General features: G+C 38.3%; 1 protein-coding gene across 9 annotated transcripts in view; it reads right to left on the bottom strand.

Moving 5' to 3' along the window:
- The window catches only part of LOC131425786 (protein sidekick), a 249,008-nt gene continuing 224,336 nt past the window's right edge, over positions 1–24,672 (bottom strand). For 2 of the 9 annotated variants that reach the window (XM_058587934.1, XM_058587942.1), the window contains 12 exons: positions 17,935–18,054; positions 17,683–17,838; positions 17,465–17,591; positions 17,100–17,401; positions 16,857–17,051; positions 16,704–16,730; positions 13,281–16,502; positions 12,937–13,215; positions 12,566–12,586; positions 5,370–5,690; positions 4,959–5,299; positions 1–4,897 (listed from right to left, as the gene is read on the bottom strand). In XM_058587934.1, the coding sequence (XP_058443917.1) occupies positions 4,655–4,897; positions 4,959–5,299; positions 5,370–5,690; positions 12,566–12,586; positions 12,937–13,215; positions 13,281–16,502; positions 16,704–16,730; positions 16,857–17,051; positions 17,100–17,401; positions 17,465–17,591; positions 17,683–17,838; positions 17,935–18,054 (5,354 nt within the window). In that variant the 3' untranslated portion in view covers positions 1–4,654. The remainder of the gene's footprint in view (positions 4,898–4,958; positions 5,300–5,369; positions 5,691–12,565; positions 12,587–12,936; positions 13,216–13,280; positions 16,503–16,703; positions 16,731–16,856; positions 17,052–17,099; positions 17,402–17,464; positions 17,592–17,682; positions 17,839–17,934; positions 18,055–24,672) is intronic. The other 7 variants (XM_058587941.1, XM_058587943.1, XM_058587935.1 and 4 more) reach the window with 6 other exon arrangements.

The raw sequence follows: 24,672 nt of genomic DNA, 5'->3' as shown, positions 1-24,672 counted from the left end.
TTATTTTTCACTATTATATTTCTGATACACATTTTTTTTACGAATGCTTACAGTGGCATCATTTGTATTGTTCTATGTAGTAGTAACAACGGATTAAGTAGATCTGACATAGTTCACTACTAGTTTTTTTCTCTGTTCATTACTGATTACACAAATGTACTGTGAAGGCAGTTTTTATATCGTGACTAAGAGTAGTAGCAGCGCGTGATTCAGGGTAAAAACGATTGTGTATTCGATTGTATTGATATTCGTAGATTCGTGGGTGTGTTTGTGTTCATTTTTCCATCTATTGTGCTAGCTTTATTTATTTTTTTCTTTAACAAGTATTTTATTTTCTGTTTTGAATTTTCTTCTGGTTCTTTCTAGGTACAAATTTGTTGGATCTCAGTATCTCTCATACCACAATAAATTTTCTTATTCTTTTTCTAGCTATATAAAATATTTAGAAGTCTTATTATAATTTACAGTTCTACTTTATAGATTTTGTACAAAGGAATACATTCACACTTGAATTTGTTTGATCACTGAATGTAAGTAGTTGTTATACACAAATAATTTCTTCGGACTCGTGAAAAGCCGCATGGCTTCGTAGATGGTACCTTATTCTCTTTCCAACTAGTACTAAACTATGCTCAACTAAGAATTGGTTGATTTGATTTGTTCGTATAACGATCACCTTTTTATATGTACATATGTTAGTTTTATTCTGTTAATCGCGTGGGAACATAAAATGCACATGTTCATCGAAGAATCGCTAAGAACGCTAATAGTGGTTAATGTTATGTTAGTATGATAAGGCAACTGGAAATAGGTATCGTCAGAGCTTCAACAGTCTTGCAGAAACCGATAACATAACCATAAATTTAGGATGGAAATATTCACAATAAAAAACGGTTGCACTACTTCGTACTGTAAACGTACTGTTTCTGTTACCCTACCCAGAACAGGGATCATTTGGTTCTGCATCCATCGCGGCAACAGTTAATGTTCCATGGCCTTGGAGGGTTGTAAATTGTGGTTATAATAAAATACACGCATGGAATTGAAAGTGGCAGTGGATTTTTTTTTCTGTTACAGTGTTTCGTCTTCCGTTACTTTTAAGTTTAAGAGTATGGCGATAACTAAAACTTGCAGTTTTTTCAAATTATCGCCACAAAATTATGGCTCTATTATGCTACCAACCATCGATTGTTTTGTTAATACTTTTACAGTTCATGAGCAATTTCAGAAATTTGTAGCAGGTCATTAGATTTCCTTATACTTCGATTCAAATAAAACTTAGCACACGTCTTCAATATGACAAAGCCGTTTTTTTTATTGAGTGGAGAGACCACCAATTCGACTGAAGAGTAGAGATGCCTGGTAAAAAATTTCAAATATCTTCAGACAGGGTGGCAAGAGTCTGTAAATCCGAAAAAATATCTACAGTGAGCAATTTCTTTTAAAAGTATCTCTTGCAGCCAGCAATTTCTCTATAAAATATGATACGCTAAACTGACTTGGTTAACAAAAAAAACGGCCATTTCTAAAGTCTGTAAATTTTGACAAAAATCTGCAAACATATAGATTTTCAATAGTCTGCAGCACTATATACGAGATCTGGCATCTCTGCTGAGCCAGGAAACTGCAAACTGTGGAAAAAATGTGTCGGAGAAGAAGTTGTAGGATACAGATAGGCTATTCTACTAAATATACACTGAGAAAAAAAATCGAATGGTTTTTCAACAATTAGAATAATTAACCGAAATAAACGAATTAAAAATAACCTCTCTTTAAATCTGTTTTAAATTAATTTTAACACAATATAAAAATCCACATTTGATTAGTGTGAATTATAAAGTGAAGAAGTTACAGATGAAATAATTTTTAGGTATTTATCTAACTTTGAGCTCATGTTGAAAAATAGTCTTTTGTACAACAAATAGAATGTGATTCTGCAGATCAGATGCAATAAATTTGCTCATACGGTCAGAATTCGTGAATCGCCCAGAAAAACATTACTGTTTTTATATTATGTTCAAGTGTGTATAATTCGATTCTATTTGATCCTTACAGTGACTAGAGTGCTTAGAAACAGAATGACGACATCTCATTCGTGAGCTTTACATTGTATTTGACAGGTCGTTTGCCCGTTTCTAACAAAGCTGTCATTCCAAACAAACAGCTGTCGCCACTCTGGTTATAGGCACTCCAATTTTGACATTCTCAAAAAGACAACGAAAAAATTTTTTTCTAAAAAGTTTTCGTGAAAGTTTTTATCACATTTTCAACAAAATCATGCCATTTTTCAACAAATAAATTAAAAAAAATCAATTGTTTTCAAAAATTGTATAAAACAATCAAGGAAAAAGATTCATTTTTATTTAATAAGTTTAAATTTGTTGTACGCTGAAGACTTTACGCCGTTTTCTATGCGATTTTTTACGCGGATTTACGCTGTTTTTTACATGAATTTTCAAAGTTCTCCGATTTTCTTGTTTTGTCCTAGAAATCCATGAAACATCGACATCTGGTATTATTCCGAAATTTTATTGAGGCCAACTCTCACACTTAGAAAATTTTCAATTGTTTTAAAAAAAAATTGTTTTTGATACTTTCATTTCTAAGATATTTGACTTAGGAAAAAGTTTTCTTTGGTTTTGCGTTTTTTAAGCGGATTTCCGAAGTTACGCGTTTTTTTGCTGTCTCGCGTAAAAAAAGACCTCAGTGCATTATCTGCGATTTGTAAAGCTTTCATTCGAATTTGTTTATTTGTTAAAGAATGGTATGATTTTGTAGAAAATGTGACGAAAAATTTCATTTTACAATTTTTATTTTATTGATTCTGGCTTTTGCCTAATCATGGTCGGAAGCTGAACACAAAAATTTTATTCTACAATAACTTTTAGCAAAAAAATTCAAATAGTCGTAGTCATTTTTGCTGGGCGATTTTGCGAATTTTGACCCATAGACCATCTTCAAGATATTTAGAGAGATCTTCAATATATATTTAGAGATATATTCAAAGAACTACGATTGCTAATTATAACACGATTTCCTACAGCTTCTTCTTCAACACCATCCTTTAAAAAACCAACAGTTTCCGAGCTACAACGATGAGACGAGAAACAACACAATTCAAAAAGAATTTGAGTTTTTTTGCATTTCTTGTCTGAATATCCCCAGAACAGCTACTTTTAGGAGAAAAGATACTATGAGCAAATTTCTTGCTTTTGACCGGTGCAATAATGTTCAAGTTTGTTTTGCGTTTCGTCTTTTATTCACCAGTGCATTAGCAGCTTATGTTGAACTGTTAACGCCACCTCGCGGTTCAATATAAACCGCTAAATAAACGGAAAGTAAATGCTTTTTTACAAATCACTTATTTAAACATAAGTGTCATTTACTTCATGTCTGCTAAGCGTGACAGGCTTGAAAATATCGAATCAACAATTTCGGAAACTTTTTTTTGAAATTTTTGAAACAGAGTTTGATTTTTTTTTTATCAGTGTACAGTTTTTTTAGAGTAACCGAAAAATTTCCTACCACTTTTTTGGACACATTCTTTCTACTATTAACAGTTTCTAAGTTGTGAGGGTCTGAAAAATTTCATACTAAAAACATTTACTCTATTTAAAAATTATTCTCTCCGACCGTGTAAAACATTTAATGATTAGCCATGCGGAAGACACCTACAAAGTTTTGTCCAAATCGGAGCAAATCCATCTAGATTTTGCCACATTTTGCTGCTGGTTATTTCCTAGAACTGCTCTCATTACGAAAACTATTTGTGGGGCAGAAATAGGCGAAGTAGGAAAGTTACAAGAATAAATGCTTATCCTGAACAAATTAGAATACCAAAAAAAAACGAGACTGGGTCGTACGCTTATTTGTGCCTTTTTTTCTATTCTTTTTGAGATCGAATGACATTTTATCTTATGCGTATTGCACCTAGAACTTTTCTTTTTTTTTTCATTTTCATTTTTGTTTGTTTATGAATTAGTGCATTTGAAACGTCAATAATTTGGTTTCCCTTAACCTATACTAACTTTCAGCATATTCCATCTATTTTCTTTTTTTTTTTTGTTTTCTGTTCGGTATTGTACAACAGCGTGTAATGTTTGTATCAGTTCTTCAATTAAATAATATTCACTAAAATCGAAACGATCGACGGCTAAGCTGATACAAAAGTAGCCATTTGATACTGCCTTACTTAAATTCAAATATTCTACAGTAAAGAATAAAAATCAGTCATATTTTTGATTATGCTTTTCTCTCAAGGAGCAGATTATATGCGAACTCTTATCGCACACTCAAAAATGGCATGTGTGTTTCTTTGATAGAATCTCATCATCCCTATATGATAATTTAAAAAGAAAAACTGGTTCGCATTACCATTCATCCCTCCGTCCAAATTCAGACCCACGCAAACACCTCACTCACTCTAAATTTTCAGATGTAAAACATTTGTATCACAAACAAGTTTCCTACAGCTAGCTCTGGCATGAAATTCATCGATTTTCAGCTCACGTCAGGACAGCTGATTTTCGCTTTTGCTACCGCTGATACCAGAATGGGCACCACACCCGGTAGCCACGGTTCCGTTCGCGTGCCCGTTGCTTCTGGCCTTCAGCTTTGCGTCCAGCTCGTCGATGATCCCCTCGCAAGACGTAGGTCATACGAATGAGCTAAATCCGGGCAGTGGAGCCCGCGATCGAGCCATGTTATTGACGATGATTTGACCACCGTTCAAACTCATCACCGCCGATCCCTCGGGTTCGGAATCCGTGTAGCTGGAATAGTTGCGCACCGGTTTCTGTCGCTTCCAGGATTGCCGCAGCGAGTCGTTCACATTCGCGTAGTGGTTCACGAATGAGTGCGGATCGGAGCGAACGCTTTCGTTTTCGCTTTCTGAGGCCTGAGCAAAAAAAATCGAGTTATTAAAAGTAGTATCGGCTAGGGACAAAAAAAAATCCTACCTGCGAATCACTAGAGCTGACCTCAGACGGCTTCTCCGTAACGCTACTATCGTCGGGATTCTCATCATAGCACTTGAGACTTTCCTCATCGCTGTGATAAGCCACCGAAGCCGGAGATGGTCTTGGAGGAGATTTCCCCAGAGAAGCTGCCGCAGCAGCCGATGTCTGTGGTTTCCGGGAACCCATAATGGTTCCCGTACGTCGTCCCAGGGTTCCGGTACCGTTGAGCGTGCCATTGGCACTTGTCACACCATGACGGGATCGATACAATTCCAGCGCCAGTTCTTGGCGCTCGTCAATCGACATAGCCATCGATTCTTCCAGTGTTTTCTGTGCTTCTTCTGTGAAGATATTAACAAATATGTTATCACATTTCGAATCCTAGGAATGTGGGAATACCGAAACACTTACGTTTGTACTTGTAGCTTTTACTTTTCACACACAAGACCGCAATCACCATGATGATAATGATGATCGAGGTTGCCGCCAGTGCCACCATGAACCAGGTTTGCCGATAGAATGGTTTCTGCTGTAGATAGCCGTACTCGAGGTAAAGCTTCGATGGAGTTAGAATGGCATCATCCGAATAGACCGGACAACTGATACCGTACCGGTTATAGGCTATCACTCGGAATTTGTATGCCGTCGATGGTAGCAAACTTTGGAAGCTAACCGTGAACTCCTGGATTGGTCCGTTGGTTGTGCGGGCGACCGTTTCCCATCGGGAGTCGTCTGGCGGAGAGCGTGGTAAGTTATGGGATTAAAAACAACATTCAACAGACAAATTTTCAGAGTTTAAGGATGCTATAATGTTAGTGATTTCATGGCACAAAAGCGAAGAAATATTTCAGCAAGAAGTTTAATTCTATTGTATAAATAAATAAATACTCCTAATACTATAATAAATTGAAACCAAATACGCAAGCAAAAATTGAATATTTAACATGCTTTCATATACTTTGAAAAAAGTAATAATGTACTATGCAAAACTGTAGATGGTGCAGCATTTGTTTTCTACGAGAACAATCGAGTTATTTTCCAAGATACACAGATAAAGCTTTGACAGTTAAACAGTACTGAAATACAATGCCAAAGATGTGATTGTTCACATGAAAATTTAACAAGCGAACACCCAAAATTAAATCTAAAGAGAGGATGGGATTGTTGTTTTTGCTTGATGCCAAACCTAACCCAGTTTCCAACCTAAAAGCTGTCAAACCGTTTTTTTAAGCGAGTTTCGAAACTAGTTTCAACGTTGTTGAACTGAAAATCGAGTCAGTTTCGAACCTAGTTTTTAAATCAGGTTTGCTCAAACCCCCGTTGCTAAGTGCGAACCAAACAAAGTTTTGTGAGATGTTTTTGTTTGATGAAACAACCCTGGGTCAGTTTCAATTTCTCCAAATGAATACAACTTAACAATTTACATGGCAATTATAGCGAAAACGATATTAATGTACGAATCAGGTTTGAAACGGACTCGAATTGCAGTTCAATAACGTTGAAACTAGGTTCGAAGCTGGCTTCAAACAGCTGTTAGGATAAAAACTTAGGTTAGGTTTCACATTAAACGAAATCGACATAACAAAGAGTCTCGACCTCTTTTCAATTTGAACCATCAAACACAAAGGACATGATCGTAAGCGGCTCTTCACTATAACAACTGTCTCAATCCGCCTAGTGGTGCAATGATGCCTTTCTCATTTCATTCATATTCTCATGTAAAATACTGTGACATTCTATTCAAAATATTTCTCTTCGTTTCTTGAAAGAAATCAAAGGATTGTTTGTGCATTAACTAGTATAACCTGTAAAATGAAACAGTTCTCTGATAGGTTAGGCCATCTATGAAAAACAAAGTGAGTTTCATTATTGTAGGTACTTCCTGACTTCCTTTTGACCGATTACTCCAAGTTCCGCGGCCAATTAAATTTTTTTACGTTCTTCGTTTCGCCGCTAAGTGAGGATATAAAATCTTAACACCCTTTACCCTATAACTCCGAAACCGGAAGACGGATCCGGATGAAATTCAAGAATTCCGTATGGGACCACGAGACCTTCCATTTGAATCTAAGTTTGTCAAAATCGGTTCAGCCATCTCCGACATTGCTCAGTTCGACGAACTGAGTCGAATGGTATATGACACTACGGGCCAATTTTGACTAGTCGATTTTTCAAGTTATTGCATTACCTTTCAATATGAGAAAGGCAAAACATAAGAAAATTCCAAGTTCCACTAAATCATTTGGCAAAAATGGAAGATATGAACATCTGAGAAGCTCGTAGCTCAATTCGAAAGTATTGTGAGGAATATACCTTTCAGGACAAAGAAAAATATGGACGCAAATCTGACTCTAGGACGCAAAAAAAAGGTAAAAATGGAGCTTTCGTACAATATGAGGCCAAAAAGCTGGGAACGTCCAGAGTACCGCCGATCGAGCAAAAACAAGAAAAGGACGGAGCACTCTGTAGAAGCAGAAAGCGCCAACAATATTTCTCATATTATTTATTATGTTCTATATATAACATCGGGTCAAAGAAAAATCACGAAATTTGTAAAAATCATTCACATATAACCATATAAGATGTTAGTTTCAAAGCTCCTGATCATTATTTCCTGTATTTCCGAAACCGGAACCCAGGGACCAGTGTAGCCAAAAGCGGTTTGTGTGACTATTAACTAACATGAACTACACTGCTAAAAATCGACACTTTTTTTAAATGTGTTTCTCGAAATACGTTTCAAGTTCTAGATTCACTAGGATATCAAGTAAGCTTCAACTGTGCTTCAAAAGTGTTAAGTGTGTCAGCAAATGGCTCAATCATATCTCAGCTCATTTTAATCTTAAGTATGAACATGTTGTTATCGAATGCTTCGAACATAGGACTAAAGTGTGTAGATTTATGACGTAGATTAAATTTTATAACATGTCAGTTTGAAGTGTTGCTGTATTGATCTATATATGTTTTCTCAATATTCCTTATTTTTGCTGACAATTGCGACAATGCTAAATGTCAAGCATAAAAAAAAAATTTCGAATAAAATGGCTGCAAGAATCTTCATGGGTGTGATTGAATCTGGTTTTCTATCACATATCTTAGAAACGCTAGACAGTATGTATATTCATTACATTTTCGGTGCTTTTTGAAATACCGTACCAGCAAATGACAGATTCTTTTTGTTTATTTTCATCTCTTTCACCATGCATGAAACTAAGCATAAAAACATAAACTATCAGTTGATACTTAAACTTGAAGGAGAAAATAAGCAAAGAGAAAGCGTCATTTTTGCCTTTCAAACATTTACCGGAAATTGTTCTATTTTTTTTTATTTAACAACATATTTTAAGGCACATCGAAATTGTTCTAATTGTTTTATTTGCATGACTCATAAGATGTTAGCTAACGGAATTAAGGATTAACAAAACAAAACCGTCCAATTCATATACATTATATGAAAATTCGACTGTAAGTGTCAAGCGAATTGAATTCTAAATGTTTGGTGAATGAAATTCAACTGTATTACCAATCGTATTTAATATGATTTCTTTTGAATAAGATTTGAAGAGACTTACACTTACAATTAGGTTTTACACGAACATAACATATCCTCACAAAATGAACTTTTTTTTTGACAGCCGCCGGTGGTTTGTTTACAGTTTAAAAGATCATCAGAGGTTCATCGTTTAATTTGAAAAATTGCATGCCGCCTCACACTAAACAGATTTATATAAAAATCGCTCCTTGATGCTGGAATCGCACTCAGGGCAATATTTTTAGTTCTTTTCACTGTGGAACACGTTTTTAATCCGGATTTCTACCGTCACTGTTAACCTCAATCGGATGAACACATTTTGACAGTTCAGCAGTGCTGTTTGTAAACAGAGATTCTTTTGTTTGTCTGTTGACAAATTTGATGAGACAATTTACGGTCCATATCGCCTAAATAGAGTTTTAAAACATTTGTTCACGGTTTGTTTTTGAGATTTATAAAATAAAAGTGACTAGTTGCAAAGTTTAAAGATGATTGTTTAAGATGTCCTCTTCGATTTTTGTTTATGCTTGGTTGTAATCAGTTCCACTGAACTGTCAAGGATGAATGCTTGTTGATTTGTGACGTCACGATAAAAAATCTTATTAGGTTTTGCACGAATATAACATAACCTTACAAAAATGAACAAAATGAATCAATTTTGACAGCTATCAGTGGTTTGTTTATGTGTTCATTGCGTTCATTCTAATTTGAATACGTGTTAATAGATATGCAAACAAACCACTGATAGCTGTCAAAAGGTGAACTTGATTCTTCGGCAGTTCATTGGTGGTTCATTCGAGTGGTCATCGTGCAAAACCTAATTAGGTTTTGCACGAACATGACATAACCTCACAAAAATGAACAGAATGAACTTTTTTTGACAGTCGAGGTGTACTTGTTTACAGTTTAAAAGTTCATCAGAAGTTCATCGTTGGAATGTAAAAATTGCAAGTCGCCTCACACTCAACAGATTCATACATAAATCGCTCCTTGATGCTGGAAACACATACAGCGCAATCTTTTTAGTTATTTTCACTGTGGAATACGTTTTTAACAGGCACTTTTTCATCATTTTTTCAAATTTTAACTTGCAGTCGCAAAACAAAACAAGTACACGGCAACTGTCAAAGATGAACTTGATTCATCGGCAGTTCATTTGTGTCGTCATCGTGCAAAACCTAATAGGCACTTTTTCGTCGTTTTTCAATTTCTAATTTGCAGTCGCAAAACAAAACAAACACACGGCAGTTGTCAAAGATGAACTTGATTCATCGGCAGTTCATTTGTGTCGTCATCGTGTAAAACCTTTAATTTTTAATCAGCGTTACTTCCTAAATCAGAAATCGTTGTAATCGAAATTTAACAGTTTCAACGACATTCAACAGTAAAGTTTCAGAAGTCTGCAATATTTTTTTTGTAGTCCAATGTCTTAGAATTGCCTGAAACGTCGAGATCTTGTGTCATCTCAAATCCCAGGAGTGTCAATTCTTTTCAATTTTTTTTTTGGTAGTAAAAATGCCTTGCTCTTCACTATACTATCTTACAATTTAGACGGAAGCCAGCTGCCAACGAAGCAAGTAGTTTGTCTAGCGAGTGGATGATGAAACTGAAAGTTACATCCATTCGCTCGATGGATATACGACAGTGAATCAGTTTTGGAAATTTTCATATAGGCTTTTCGGAAACACCAATCTGTTGTGGACTTCACGAACGACCATTATTCAACGTCACCCAATAACATGGATCAAACATAGCAAACAAATCACTGGTGGCGGTTGTCGTAAGCAGGAATCTCTATTTACGAACGAAAGCGTTATAAATACTTCTTGAACGCACTTGACGATGATATATTAGTAACTGAACGGTTTTAACTTAATAATCTTAGATAGTGTTTCACAAATATTTGCCTATTTTTTAAATTTAAATCTGTTGATGAAAGTCTCAAATTTGCATTTTAATGTCATTATGACCGGTCGTGTCCGAAAACACATCTCTGTAATTTTCTGGATCTGGACGTTTCAGACAATTCTAAGACAAATGTCTGACATCAAAAAAATGTTCGCTTTTCCAGTCCCAGTCGATTTTTGTTCTAAAAAAATTGTGATTACACTAAATTTCGACGTTGCATGAAATTGTCAAAAATTTGATTATTTGAAAAAACAATTTTTTCGGCCCATTAGCTTCACCACCTTGAATTATGGTGCACTAGTCTTCATCAGTTGTCCACAACAACATATAAAAATATTTTTTCTTGAATTTGTTTACGTTTCGTCTTAGACTCATCAATGCATAGCAGTTCAAATTGATTTGCTCAATGCAATTAGCAGCATTAGCAGAACACTATTTTTTTCAATAATATAATACATTTTTAGGCACACTACTTAAGATCTAAGATGCCAAGGGTATTTTCTAATCTTAATTAACGACTAACTTTAAACTAGGATAGTATCATTAGACTATGTCATCTCGGAATCTCGAGATGACATAGGCTACGAAGGCCCGGCGGGTGGCCCGCATGCTGGTTTTCGACTGGAGCGGTCTTCTGTGGGCTGGAACACTTTTTGTTTTACACCGAAGTGCCATGTCTAAACTGACGTGCCGAACGTTAACGGATTTTCGACTTCAACTGGTCGCTTTCGTTCGGCACGTCAGTTTAGACATGGCACTTCGGTGCAAAACAAAAAGTGTTCTGCAAATAGCAGACACTCTGCTTAGCGGTTCGAATTGAACTGCCGAGTTTTGCATTGAATAGTTCTATTTGAACTGCTATTCACTGATGACTGCAAGACGAAAAGTAAACAAATTCAAAACGGTTATGTGCCCTAAGCACAAAATTAGGCTAACCCCTAAATGAATCTTTTCTTGATAAAATTGATCTTTATGATTTATTTTCAGAATAAAATGAAAGCACTTTTTTTACATGCGTTATAATACAGTCCAAAAACATTGCCGAAAACACCAAATCAATCGAAAAAACTGATTATAAGACAGGGCCTTTTGGAATATTTGAGGGATTTTTGCTTAGACCCTTCTAGAAGAACGCTGGAGTGAAAATATCAAAAGATACAAATTGGTTTTTTTGGTCATGAAGAATGCTTATGCAAAATTTTTGCCAAAGAAAATAGATACGAAAACAAATAAAAAGTGGTTACCCTAAACCACGATTTTTTTTTTGATTTTGGTTTTTTCCTAAACCACGTTTTTTTTTTGTTTCTGTATGTCTCCACCCTATGAAGCATAAGAAGATTCCAACAAAAATCGATGCAATCTCCAATTAAATCATTTCGATGTTTGTATTAGTTAGAAACTTAGTTTATAAATTCCTCTTCCGCCTTTCACGTGACAGGCAAGTTTTCAATTCTTCCTACAACAAAAATTACTAAATTGTAAAAGCAATTAATGTCCCAATAGTAATAACCATATTATACAATTAATAGGGACGCTTGTAACTGAAAATCAACATGATTCTTATCAATGTGTAATCAAATCATAATCCAATAAATAATTTACATAAAAAATCCGATTAAAAAATATCCGCTATCGTGTTTTTCTTCCCGCAATCAGTCGTGGACATCGTTTGAAACGTATGCAACAAGTGAGTACACATGTTTATCGATTTTTGATTGATCGGAAAAATTCTTATAGAAATTGATATACAAGTAGGTTTTAAATTAAAACTTAGAATAAAAAAGCTAGCCTAGACAGTCTCTCACATAAGCATGATCGAAAAAAAGAAATAAAATCCATTTTGCCATCTACTTGGTAGGATCAGGCTAAAACTCGAGTGCCCAAGCGTGGTCCAACACATAACGGGCTTTATGCAATACATGTGCCAACCGGTAGCCATTCCTGGCGGGTTAATGAAAATGCAACATGCGGCGCCAAACGAATGAAAATGTGAAGTGAAAATACGACGGCACATATCGTTTCATCACACGAGCTATTAGTAAAATAGATTCAGCTGGAACGAGCAGGTTAAACATATAATCAAATTGTGTCAGGACAAAACAAGCAACAGTACAAATGAAATCGGAAAATCTGAATTTGTTTGCTGTTTCATTTTGTTTTTACTTACAATTATAGTAGTGTTCCATATCTTTTGATTGGTTCATGTTTTTATTTTAAGTTTTGGAATTTATAAAGCAAATAAACACCCGCCCCGTCGTGCCAATCAATATCCCCGAGTAGTGCGAGGACGACGTTTACGTTTGAAAATAGCCGACATTTGTTAGGCGCAATAGGAATGGGGAGAAAAAGAAAGAAAGAAAAATTGAATTACAATACATTTGCCCGCTTGCGCTCACTACCCCTGCCCAGCCTGCTAGGAATAAAACCAACTATAATATACGCCTCGCCAGCATGCAATGGTTTTCCCTAACACCTGCACTTTATAGTAGCGGAAAAAAAGGAAGTAGCAACACGAGTAAAGCTTAAACATTCACTCACCTCGTTTTTTCGTTTCGATATAGTAACCCAGTATGGGTCCCTTCCCGGAAGGGCCGTTAAGCCAAGACATGTCAACGCTGGCTTGCGATTTGGATAGCAAAAGGTCACGCGGTGATACGGGGGAGCCTTCCTGCGGACCGGTCGTCACGTTACCACTCAGCGCCGGACCGTAATCGATTGTTTGCGCACGAACCGTGAAGGTGTAGGTGACTTCTTCCTCCAGATTCTGTATGAGCAAACTGGTTCCGGACACTTTTTGTTTCACCTGTTTGCTGAATTCTGAAATCGTCACGAAAGAAGTGTAAAAAAGGTACTCGGTAAGCATTGAAATTTCCAGCACTTACTTTCATTATCCTCGGTCGTTTCGTAGGTTACGATGTAACCAAGTATTTCTCCGTTTCGCTTCTTCGGTGGGTTCCAGCCGACCTTCAAACTATTCATAGTGATATCTGAAAATGAAAGACTACTTGGCGGACCGGGAAGTCCTTGCAGAGTTTTCACCGTAATCGGTGTTGACCGTGGTCCATCACCAGCGGGATTGAAGGCCAGAATTTGAATCCGGTACTCGGTGTACTTATCCAGGAAAACCAAACTATGCGAAGTATAGGATGCAGGAACGACTTCTATTTCTTCTTCGTGTTTTCGGCCCTCCTCGAGCTCCTGTGGTGAATCGGTTACCAAATAGAAGATTTTGTATCCCAGCAACTCTCCATTTTGCATACTCTGCTGAGGAGCTTTCCAGCGGAGGCGAACTTCAGTAGATGAAACCGGTGCTCCCTCGATACCCCGAGGTTCTCCAGTGGGTACGGCTTCACCAACGTAGACGGCTACCGGCGGTGTTGGAGGTCCCGAACCCTGTGAGTTAAATGGCTGCACAATAATTTCGTAATTCCGATCCTGTGTTAAGTCCTTCAAAATAGCGGACTCCTGCTCTACACCCATGACATCCAGTTTTGGGATACTTTGTAACGTCGATGGGAAATCGGAAATCGGTTGATAGAGTATGCGATAGCCGCCAGTACTTGCATCTCCATTCCACAAAGCTTTTCTTAAAGTGTTCCATTGAACCCTCACACTTGTTGTAGTTATTGGAACCACCTTGAGATTGGTAATACCCTCCGATGGAGCTGCCGGTAACGTTCGAACCTCGATACTTTCCTTGCTGAAAGCTGAAGGACCAATGTCATTCGTGGCTTGTATTCGGAATTGGTACAGAGTGTGCGGCTTCAATCCAACTGCCGTATAGGACGTAACAGCTGGATCAACTCGCTCCGGAATCAACGTCCAAGGTCCTTCGTTTTCCCGGAATTGCACAGTGTAATAACGAAGCGGTGCAAAACCATCTCGGCCTGGAGTCCAACTGAACGTTATCTGTTGAGCTTGCACTTGAGATCTCGAGATTTGAGGTGACGAAGGAGCTTGGGGAATCTCTCGATTATTGGTAGTATAAACGAGCACGGCTGCTGTTTTGCCCCATCCAAGCCGGGTTTGGGCAGTTACACTAAACAGATAGTACCGTTCGGCGAGCAACTGAGTGGAACGGAAAGTTCTATCGGATGGAGGAAACTCACGACTGAAGTTCAAACTTCCGGATCCATTCAGCAGATACGTAACCTTGTAGGCCAATATCTCACCGTTCGGTTCTTCGGGAACGTCCCAGATTATGCGTGCCATACTGAACGAAACATCGGGGAAAGATACATTCGATGGCGCCCCCGGAGTATCTTCGAATGTTTGAACCCTAACCGGAGGTGAACTCAACATTCCATCCCCTAGCCGAGTGTAGGCAAGTACCTGAATATCGTACTGCACAAACTTCTTCAGTTCAGTTAACGTTGTTGTGTAGGTTGCGTTACTGGCTATGGTTTTATGGAGAACATGCGTTCTACCAGCCGAACCGTAGAAAACTTTGAATCCTTCGATCTGTCCATTCCGATGTTCTTTCGGTACTTCAGCCCATTTTACTACGATCGTCGTCGATGAAGTTGCGTTAGCTTCCACGCCGAGTGGACCAAATGATGGAACCGCTTCCCTGGTTCTTTCGAAGGCATGAGGGCTTTCGTTGGACTGTCCTACTTCGTTGACCGAACTCATGAATATCTCGTAGACAGACCATTCTTCCAAACTATCCAGTACATGGGAGTTTGCCGTCGGATCTTCTATGATCACGCTGAACGCCGAAATCAGAGCTTTTTCGTTAACATTCCTGTAAGTGACATTGTAACCGCGTGGATTGCCGAACCATTCCGTTTGCTGCAGAGGAATCCAGCGAACTCGTAGCTCTGTTGCACTCATCGCTCGAACGGTGACGTTCAACGGTGGATGCATCGGTCGTGCCTGGATCGTCTGGAAGTCTTTGGTTGGTTCGGAAGGTTCGGATGGTCCAACAACATTCCACGCGATTATCCTAAGTCGATATGGCGTGAAAGGAGTCAACCCCGTTACGGTCAGTGTCGATGCATCCGGATCGTGAACTTCGTAGATCGTGAACCACGTTAGGTTTCGGGCAGTTTGTCCTTCGACGGTCCACTTGGTGATGGAGGAATTTCCGTCAAATCCAGGTGTAAATTGAATCACCACAGAGAATGCCTCTATGTTGGACAGAGCTAGCTGATACGGAGGGTGAGGCAGGACGGGTTCAACGCCGGACTGTATTATGGCCGACCTCGAAAGACCTGCCCCAACTGCAGTCAGGGCGGTCACTTCAAACCAATAGTGTGTAGTTGCAACCAGATTGACCACCTTGAGACTTGTCGTGTTGGCATTGGTGTTAAGCTCCTTCAGCGTAGCCGGTTTATCTTTGATCTGATACTTGACCCGATAACCCGTCAGAACGCCGTTTATCTGTTTCGGTGGAGTCCACATGACCTTCACCTCTCGATCGGATACGTCGTCAAACTGTAGCGAGCTCACCTCATCCGGGGTATCTTCTTTGGTTTTAACTTCGATCGGGAAGCTGCGTTCGCCATCTCCCGGATCGGTGAAGCACAGTACCGTTACGTTGTAGATCGTAAATTTGTCAAGTCCAGACATGATCGTATTTTGTTCGGCCAACGGATCCAGCAGACTCGGCGGAACGGTAATCATTTTGGATTCCGTTTCGTGTTCTTCTCCGTCAATTATTTCGTACCTCCAAGCTTGAATTTTATATCCCTGGTTTATTCCGTTGATCTGCTGGGGATTGGGAGGTTTCCACCATATTCGAATGGCCGTCGAGTTGAGTGGTTTAACGCGAACGTTTGTTGGCGGTGCTTCCGGAATGCCCTCTTTCGTTTTGATCTTGGCTCCTTCTGTGTAAACTCCAACGCCCATATTGTTATAGGCAGCTATTTGGACGATGTAATCTTTCCACGTTATCAGTTCCTGGATGAGGTAGTTTCGTTGAGCTTCGTTGGTGATATTTCGGTAGTTCCACGGGCTAGCGTTGTATCCATAAAGACGATACCGAATGATATAGCCAAGGATCTGTCCGTTCCTGTGCTCTTCCAGAGGTGGTTGCCACTGCGTGATGATTTCGGAAGATGACCGTGCCGATCCAACGAAGCCTACCGGTGGTCCCGATGGAGCTAAGAAGAAAATGTTTAGTTGGCATGTGAATAGTTGGTTCGGCAGTACGACTTAAACTCGTGAAATTCGTTTACTTAAACTGTGTGGTGGCTTAACAAAACATATTCTTCACGAGTTTAGACGACTCGCGAGTAGGTAGGAAAGCAACAAGAACTGAAATCTAAGCGAATACACTCGTTCAAACGTCATGCTTAACTTACGAGAAGGAACTCTCCTCCTCAGTTCATCTGATACGTTCAACATTCAACGCGCGTCAAGATAAGAAAAAGTAAATTAAATCACGAAGTTAACAAACTAGCGATCGTGAGTCTACTAGCCCAAACGACGTTGGACTGTTCAATATGTTTAGTTACCTTCCTGTGGGAGCTTAATGACATTGCTCGGGTCCGACGGTGAGCCCTCGCCAACCCGATTGACTGCACTGACGCGGAACTGGTACGCCGTGGCTGCCTTTAGATTTGTCAACAGTATCCATCGAGATCCGGCGGAAACATTGCTAAGTTCGGTAACCCAATTCAGCAAAGGGTCTGGCAGTGGTCCTGAAATTTCTACACGTAACTATGATGGTTCTCTGTTCCCCCTACTTTGATACCTACCCAGTTCGGGAACCTCGCGCCTCTGAATAATGAACTTTAGCACAGCGCTATTCCCATCGAATCCAGGAGTCCAGGAAACGTTAATCGCTCGATGGGTTGCCGTATTCAAACGTACAGCTTTCACATTCGTTGGTGCGAACGGAAGCTCAACCACACTTAGACGGGCCGAGCGTGTTTCATTGCCGCCAGGAGAGGTCACAATGCACGAATACTGCCCGACATCCGACGGGCGTACCTCAACGATCTCCAACGTTCCGTCGGCTTTCACAGCGACACGTTGGCTATTCTTGATGGGCTGCCGTCTAGGGGAAGAAAGCATTCTTGGTTGGGAGGAAGACAGAGAAAAGCTAACACGGGGAACGTACTGTGGCTCTCGGTACCAGTCGACGTTGAACGGTACCGTCGGATCGGACGAAACTCGACACTGGAGCGCAGCGGTGTGACCGAGCAGTACGGTGGTATCCGCCGGCGGCTGCACGATCTGGGTCCTCACTGAGAACAATAATGTCAACGTCAGAAAAAAAACATACCTTACAAAAGCAGCCCAAAAAGGGTGGAAAGCTTTCACACTCAAATTACTTACCCATCACACTGAGGAATGCTTCCCCGGTGACAATTCCAGCTTCGTTGGCACGAACACAAGTGTACAGTCCGGCATCCGATTCTCGTACGTTGGAAATCAGTAGATCGCCCGTATCGAGAATCTGAATTCGACCGGATAGTTCGATACCTTCTGATTCTGTGGCACACAGTTTGTAAGTGGGACAAAAAAAAAGAAAAACCAGTGTTAATGAAAAGGGCTCAAAGCGTAGTTCTATCGAGTGAAGCTACTTACCATTAAATATCCAGGTGATGTTCGGGCTAGGGGCTCCGACTGCTCGACAGTGCATTGTGGCGTCCTTTCCGTCCAGAACTGTTTGATTGGTGGGCGGTAGTTCCATGATGGGAATGGCAGCTACGGGGAGAATGATTGATTACAGTAAGATGTGTTGAATGTCGATTTTCACGGTTAACTAGCATATCGATTACTGGTGCTGTTAGTGTTAATGTTTTTCATGCCATGAACTATATTCTATGAACAATGAACAAAGGAAGGCTTATGATCGTTTCGATATTCCTCACGAGACATTCCTGTCAACAGATAGTAGATCCAAGTAGGTAAGCTTCTATTATTCCTATGGCGTTTTTGCTTAAAGCCAAATCCGACCTAGCTTTTGCTTTTGTTGAAACAAGGTTAGGCTTCACGTGAAGCAAAAACGACATTAAAAACTATTTATGTTAGAAGAATTTTTCCATGGTAATTGAGACAATTCGAACATATTTGCACTATAGTACCGAACAACAGATCATAAGCGAATTCTATCAAATATGTATCTAGGGGAGAGTGTTCGGTTATCGGCACCTTTTATTTTAAGCTTATAACTTCTGACTAAGTGCACATTACGCGGACATATACATCAATGGAAAGCTATAGTCCATTGCTAACAAATGATTAAGAAACTAAGTTGATTTATTTGATTGTAAAAATTTCATTATCAATTTAGTAAAGTGATAAATTTTGGCCATTTCAAAAAAGGTTTTCGCTAAAAATGGAAAAATATAAGCAAAAAAAAAACGGAATTTATTTATTTGCGTTTCGGACAAAAGTCTTCATTGCCTGATGGTGACTTCGCCTCGGTTGATTTGGCCGGTCTTCCACGACTTCGCGGCATTAAATACGTTACTGCAGTAGAATTAATTGGTTTCTTATCCACTAAGCAGCGTTTAATGGCATTAATCAGTGCATTAAAGTTCATTTTCCTTGACTTGGACGATTTGTTTGAAGTCGCCATGGCTAACTAAGATCCAGAGAACCCAAGTTTTTACTTATATCTCGGTTAATTTTTCAAAAGGGCGTATAAGCAAGTGACAGTTTCTCTTTAATCACTCTCTCTTACTGTGATGTGATTGAAAAGATTTTCTTTGATATCACTATTCTGTTTGAAAGTCGAAAGTTTCGGGTATCATTTCATGCAAAGAGTTGAGTGATAAACGTGGAAACTGCTTGGTAATTAATAAAAGAAAAAGTAAACAAAGAGAAACTGTCACTTGCTTATACGGCCTTTTGAAAAATTTACCGAGATATGACAAATGTATTGAAGCCGTTGTCCACGTGTTGCATATCACCAGAGATGCCAGCTAAACAATAAGTTTAGCTAACAAAAACAAAAAGATCGCGCCAATTTTCAATTGTCTGTAAATTCTGACAAATGTCGGTAAACAATCTAAGTTTCAAAAGTCTGTGAAAAGTCTTCAGACGAAAGAAGGTTTGCAGGTTAACTACGAAAGTTGATAATTTACAGACGAACCGGTAACCGAAATCGGTTGACATTTTGAAAATTGCGGAAAAAAAACTTCGGTTGCGAAATTTTTGATAGCATCCGGTGTTAAATTAAGAAATAGATCGATTTCACCTCATAAATATTCAATCCACCCACCTTTTCGATTGATGCTTTTCAATTTATGATACTATAAAAAAAAAGTCAGAAAAAACTTTTGTGTTGATTTTCACACAATTAAAATTTGTTTTGAGCGCAACAAAAGAACAAGCGTCTGTTCGCTTTAGTATTCGGCACAAAAAGAACGTGCTGCTATTACACACGCACATGACATTTGTCGGAATGACGCTATCTGCTTTCTGTCAAAAGTTACAGTGGGGTGCCGGCAACCGAACACCTTCCCCTACTAACTACTGCGGCAATGTTTAGTGAGGTAACCTAACAAAAGCTGCAGAGCAACGTGAAAAATGATACCAGAAAGCTTCAAGGCCTTAGCAATCAATTGTTGACATGATATCAATTCTTTGATAAATACAGGCTTTTGCAAAAAAACTTGTCTGTTTTCATGACGTTTTCATTAGCATGAAGTCGTTGGCGAAGGGGCTGGGGTTCACGAGGAGATTGATAGTGCCTATTATCTTTCTCAGAACAGGACTAGCCTAGAGACCAATGGGAATTCGGTGGTAAAAGAATTGATGGGTTCCTGTTTCCACGTCGTAGAAATTACTTTCGATTACCAGATTCTTTATTTGATTTAAGTATGGAAATTATTGTTACTAAACTGTCTTTTCGTTCAACCAACAATCTTTTCTTCTATTAGTTGATCTTGTAAAATTCGTTTTAAGACTATAATTGGCATGATTCATATCCACACGTTTCTTCTGTAGGAAAATTTTTGGTAGTTCTTGTTCGATCTGCGACCGCATTTTACATTTTTTTTTTAAGCCTACGTTCCGACCTATGACATCAGTTTTGATACATAGACACCGTCAGTCTGAAACATGCTAAATCGTGAACGAATTCTAGCATCACTGAAATTTATACTAACAAGTACCCTCCTCCCGTGACACTCGTGGAGCGGGGCGTAGTAGTTACGGCCTCTAGTAACAGTAAGTGTGGGACTAACAACCCGTCCTATTCCGTATCCTATCTGCATTTGGACCTGGTCGGCGCCGGTGCCGATCATTGAATTCTGGGGTTACAAGAAGATGTGAAGCAGTGATGGCATTTCAACAGAGTACACTGAGGTCTTTTTTTATGCGGTCTTTTTTATGCGGTTTTTTTACGCGACTTTTTTATGCGAATTTTCAGAGTTATGCGGTTTTTTTTATGCGAATTTTCAGAGTTATGCGGTTTTTTTTAATGCGATTTTCAAAGTTATGCGGTTTGCCCTTCTGCGGTCTTTTTTTATGCGAAGTTTCAGAGTTATGCGGTTTTTTTTATGCGAATTTTCAGAGTTATGCGGTTTTTTTTTATGCGAATTTTCAGAGTTATGCGGTTTTTTTATGCGGTACGTAAATTCGCATAAAAAAAGACTTCAGTGTACACCCAAACCTCCATTTACGTACCTTATATATGTATGTATGTATGCTTACACACTCACATGTCTGCATATATGTGTATATATTTATACATATGAATGATCGCTTTTACTTCACCAATATTTATATGCATTAAGAAATACAAATATTTGCACACATGCGTAGGTATATTAATATATATATATATATATATATATATATATATATATATATATATATATATATATATATATATATATATATATATATATATATATATATATATATATATATATATATATATATATATATATATATATATATATATATATATATATATATATATATATATATATATATATATATATATATATATATATATATATATATATATATATATATATATACATATATAAGTTACGTAAATGGAGGTTTGGGTGTAATACACGCTGGTGTAAGATATATGTCTACACAGGGGATACAAGAAGGGAACATCACAATGAAAACGCACTTCTTCTCAGTGTCGAATAGACAGAATTTGAGTGTGTGCTTGTGGTTAAAGCAGCTGGTCCGAGTGAAACACATTCTCTTCGCATGAATCGCTCTCACGCGCTCTCGCTTAAATACACCCAAGTGACCACTGGTGCGTGAACACTTCTGTGATTTAATTTTTCAATTTATAGAAGGTAACGATGGCCTTTCTATGACAATCTTTTTCGCAGCAAGGAAAAACTAAATTTCAACGATAAATTGCGCTTTTACTGAATATGCGTGCCCCACGCTTCTTTTTTGCGACCCGTACACCAGAGTCCTCACCGGCGTACACACTTCAGAGAAAATATCTTCATCCACCTCAGAGAAGTTCAGAGCTAGAGTTGAAACGACGACACGACCTGCCACTCGTCTATTAAAACTGTATCACAAATTTAATTACCCCTCAGTAACTCGTAATGTCAAAATGAAGTCGTTCGAAAAATATATGTTACTGGCAACCAAGACTAAACTGTTGTTTTCGAATAACAGTTACCTTTACCGTGGCTACCGGTTTCGGTAATAAAAATAAATAAATTTCGTATAAATTTGTAGAATACAATTTGTGAGAAAAAACACGGTTTTTTCTGTATGTAAACCAATAAAATGAGAAGATTGTGTAAATATCGATCTGCTCATGATGTTTCATGAAATGTGGAATTCTTCTAATACATACATTCACCACGAGCCAGTATTTTGATCGAATCAGAAATCAGAGTGAATATATGTATTAAAAAAATACATTGCATGAAAAATTATTTACAGATCGTTATTGTATGTCTGATAATCATCTTCCGTTTATTAAAGAACCGTTCCAGAAAATTTATTGTTAAGGAGTTTGTGTCCATATCTCAATTACTGCACATATTTGTTGGTTTTATCAAAAACAATTTTGTATGAAACATTTATAATATTAACAGTAATAACAGTATTTTAATTCAATATCTTAATTTATATCATTAATCTTCATCCAATATTATTTAAATGTGATATCATGTTGTCAAGAGAAAAGCTCTCGTCTCATAAGAAAAATCGGTATTAGACGAATATCCATTTCGAACTGATATGCGGAAATTCTTGAAGAGCAACAATCAGTATTTAATTTTGCCATCTTTTTAATTGATCCTTTAAAGCTTATTTTGCGAAAAAAAATAACGCAAACCAGATAATTTGGATTACTTTAAAATCCGAGATTCATCTGAAGTTGCCTAGAAAGTTTTAAAAAGAAATTATACGTTTGAATAATGTTGATGTTTGAAGCTTTTACCTTCGGGTAATTGAAGTACCGGATTCTGGTTTTTTGGATGTAACGCACGTCCCCGAAAGGCCGTTAATGAAATATCACTATAGTCACCGATGGGATCGAAACTGCTAATTTGTTGAGTTATCCGACTGGATGACGATCCCTATCGAATTTGAATCTTCCGCAATAGAGGGAGCAGTCGGTTGAATTTGAATGAAAATTGAAAAATTCTTCTCGTTACTTGTTTAAGTTGTTTATGTTTATTTGAACTTTTGAAGAGCCTTGGTAACAAGCTCGTAGCAACCAGAGCAGTGTTGCTCCAGAAGATTATTTTTATCATAACCAAGGGGTTGCTCAATTTATGGTAACTGAAGGTGAATTGTTAACAGACACTTTTAATACTGATTTTTCTTTGGAGTGTCTGGTCGTGTCGTCGGTTGAAAGAGAATAAACACGCGCTCTCAGGATGCGTGCACACTTTATATAACAGTGGTGTAGGTATGTGTGAAAGAGAACACCTCTCGTTGATGTTGTCAGTGCGAGGGGAGAAATTATGCTGGCTCTTCGTCACACAGATAAGATGGACATCTCTGAATAGAAGAATGATTTGTCAATCTGGAAATTCTCTGTACAATTTCAGCTGATCCCGATCAGTAACGGAGTGGTAACCAGAGGTGTTCGGTCATGCTCATGCTCCAGCATGCAATCGTATGTAGTATTTTGAATAAAATCATCCGTTAGATCGTGGACGTAGAGTACAATTTTAAATGATATTAAGTGAAGTTGATACCTTGAAGTTCCCAAAGCTGTACAGTCTGGTTTACAGACATCTCGCGACCAATTGGATACGACGGAAATTATGCATGGTTTTGCCGAAGAATGTGAACACATCGGTATCGATAGCGTACAGTTCATAAGGATCGGATAAAAAACGCTGTTCGTTTAAATTTATCAGTTAGGCTGAAGCAGGGTTTCGAAGATGTAGTTCCTACGATTGGGAGTGACAAAATCCACTATACAGTACACAACACGAAGTGCTTCAATACCACAAAAATTATGCAAGGAATGAGGATGCGAATTGTGGTGTAGGATAGCCGTTATATAACATGAGATCACGACCCCATATTCCATACATTAGGCATGACTCTTGATGAATTTCAGCAACTGAAGATCTTTCAGTACAAATAATTTTTATTACAGCGCGATCTTCGCAGTTGGCGGGGGCAAACATTAACGCGGACAATGTTTACTGTACGCACAGACGGCCAAATGAATACTGATTTAAAACAACATCTGAAATAGTGCACATATAGTTCAAACGCCTTGTCGTTTGTCGATTTTGAAATTGTTGGTTGTGTGCTTTTCTATTTTACTCCTTCTGTTACTTAGACACTCTAGCGCAAAATCGATCGGTACGTTTGTGTATAGTGACGTGACATCCAGCGAGAACAAAACCTCATCCTCTGCTACATGTACTCCTGATATCTGTTCCGCGAACTCAAAGCTGTTTTTGACATGATGTTCGGTTTTTCCTATTATAATATTTCTGTCCGGGAAAATCGATCTTCATTTAGGTTTCATTATTCAGTATCACACAATCAAACCTCTTTAGTAACTTCATGTGCAATTTCTGTGGTCGCACTCTGGTCGATCTCCTTCCAGACTTCCAAATTGCTTGCGACATTTCGGTCGAAGAAATTGGGATTCCGCTCCCTCAGGCGGAACCTCAGGCTTTCGATTTCCTTCCGATCTTGTCTGCTTTGCTGTTGACAAATATTTTCCGAATACGGAACGGTTATATTCAATAATTTTGCCAATTTGACGTGCGTGTAGCTCGGATTTTCACGATACTCGAGAAAAATAACAGCGTTAAGCAATGCTTCACTCGTTTCATTGTCAATTTTACACCAGAAGAGCGCATTTCAACATCAAATAGTAGGGACGTGATGCTATACACATAA

Source organism: Malaya genurostris, chromosome 1 (assembly GCF_030247185.1).
Source record: "Malaya genurostris strain Urasoe2022 chromosome 1, Malgen_1.1, whole genome shotgun sequence".
NCBI classification, from domain to species: Eukaryota; Metazoa; Arthropoda; class Insecta; order Diptera; family Culicidae; genus Malaya; species Malaya genurostris.
This window is presented reverse-complemented; position numbering and strand designations above follow the sequence as displayed.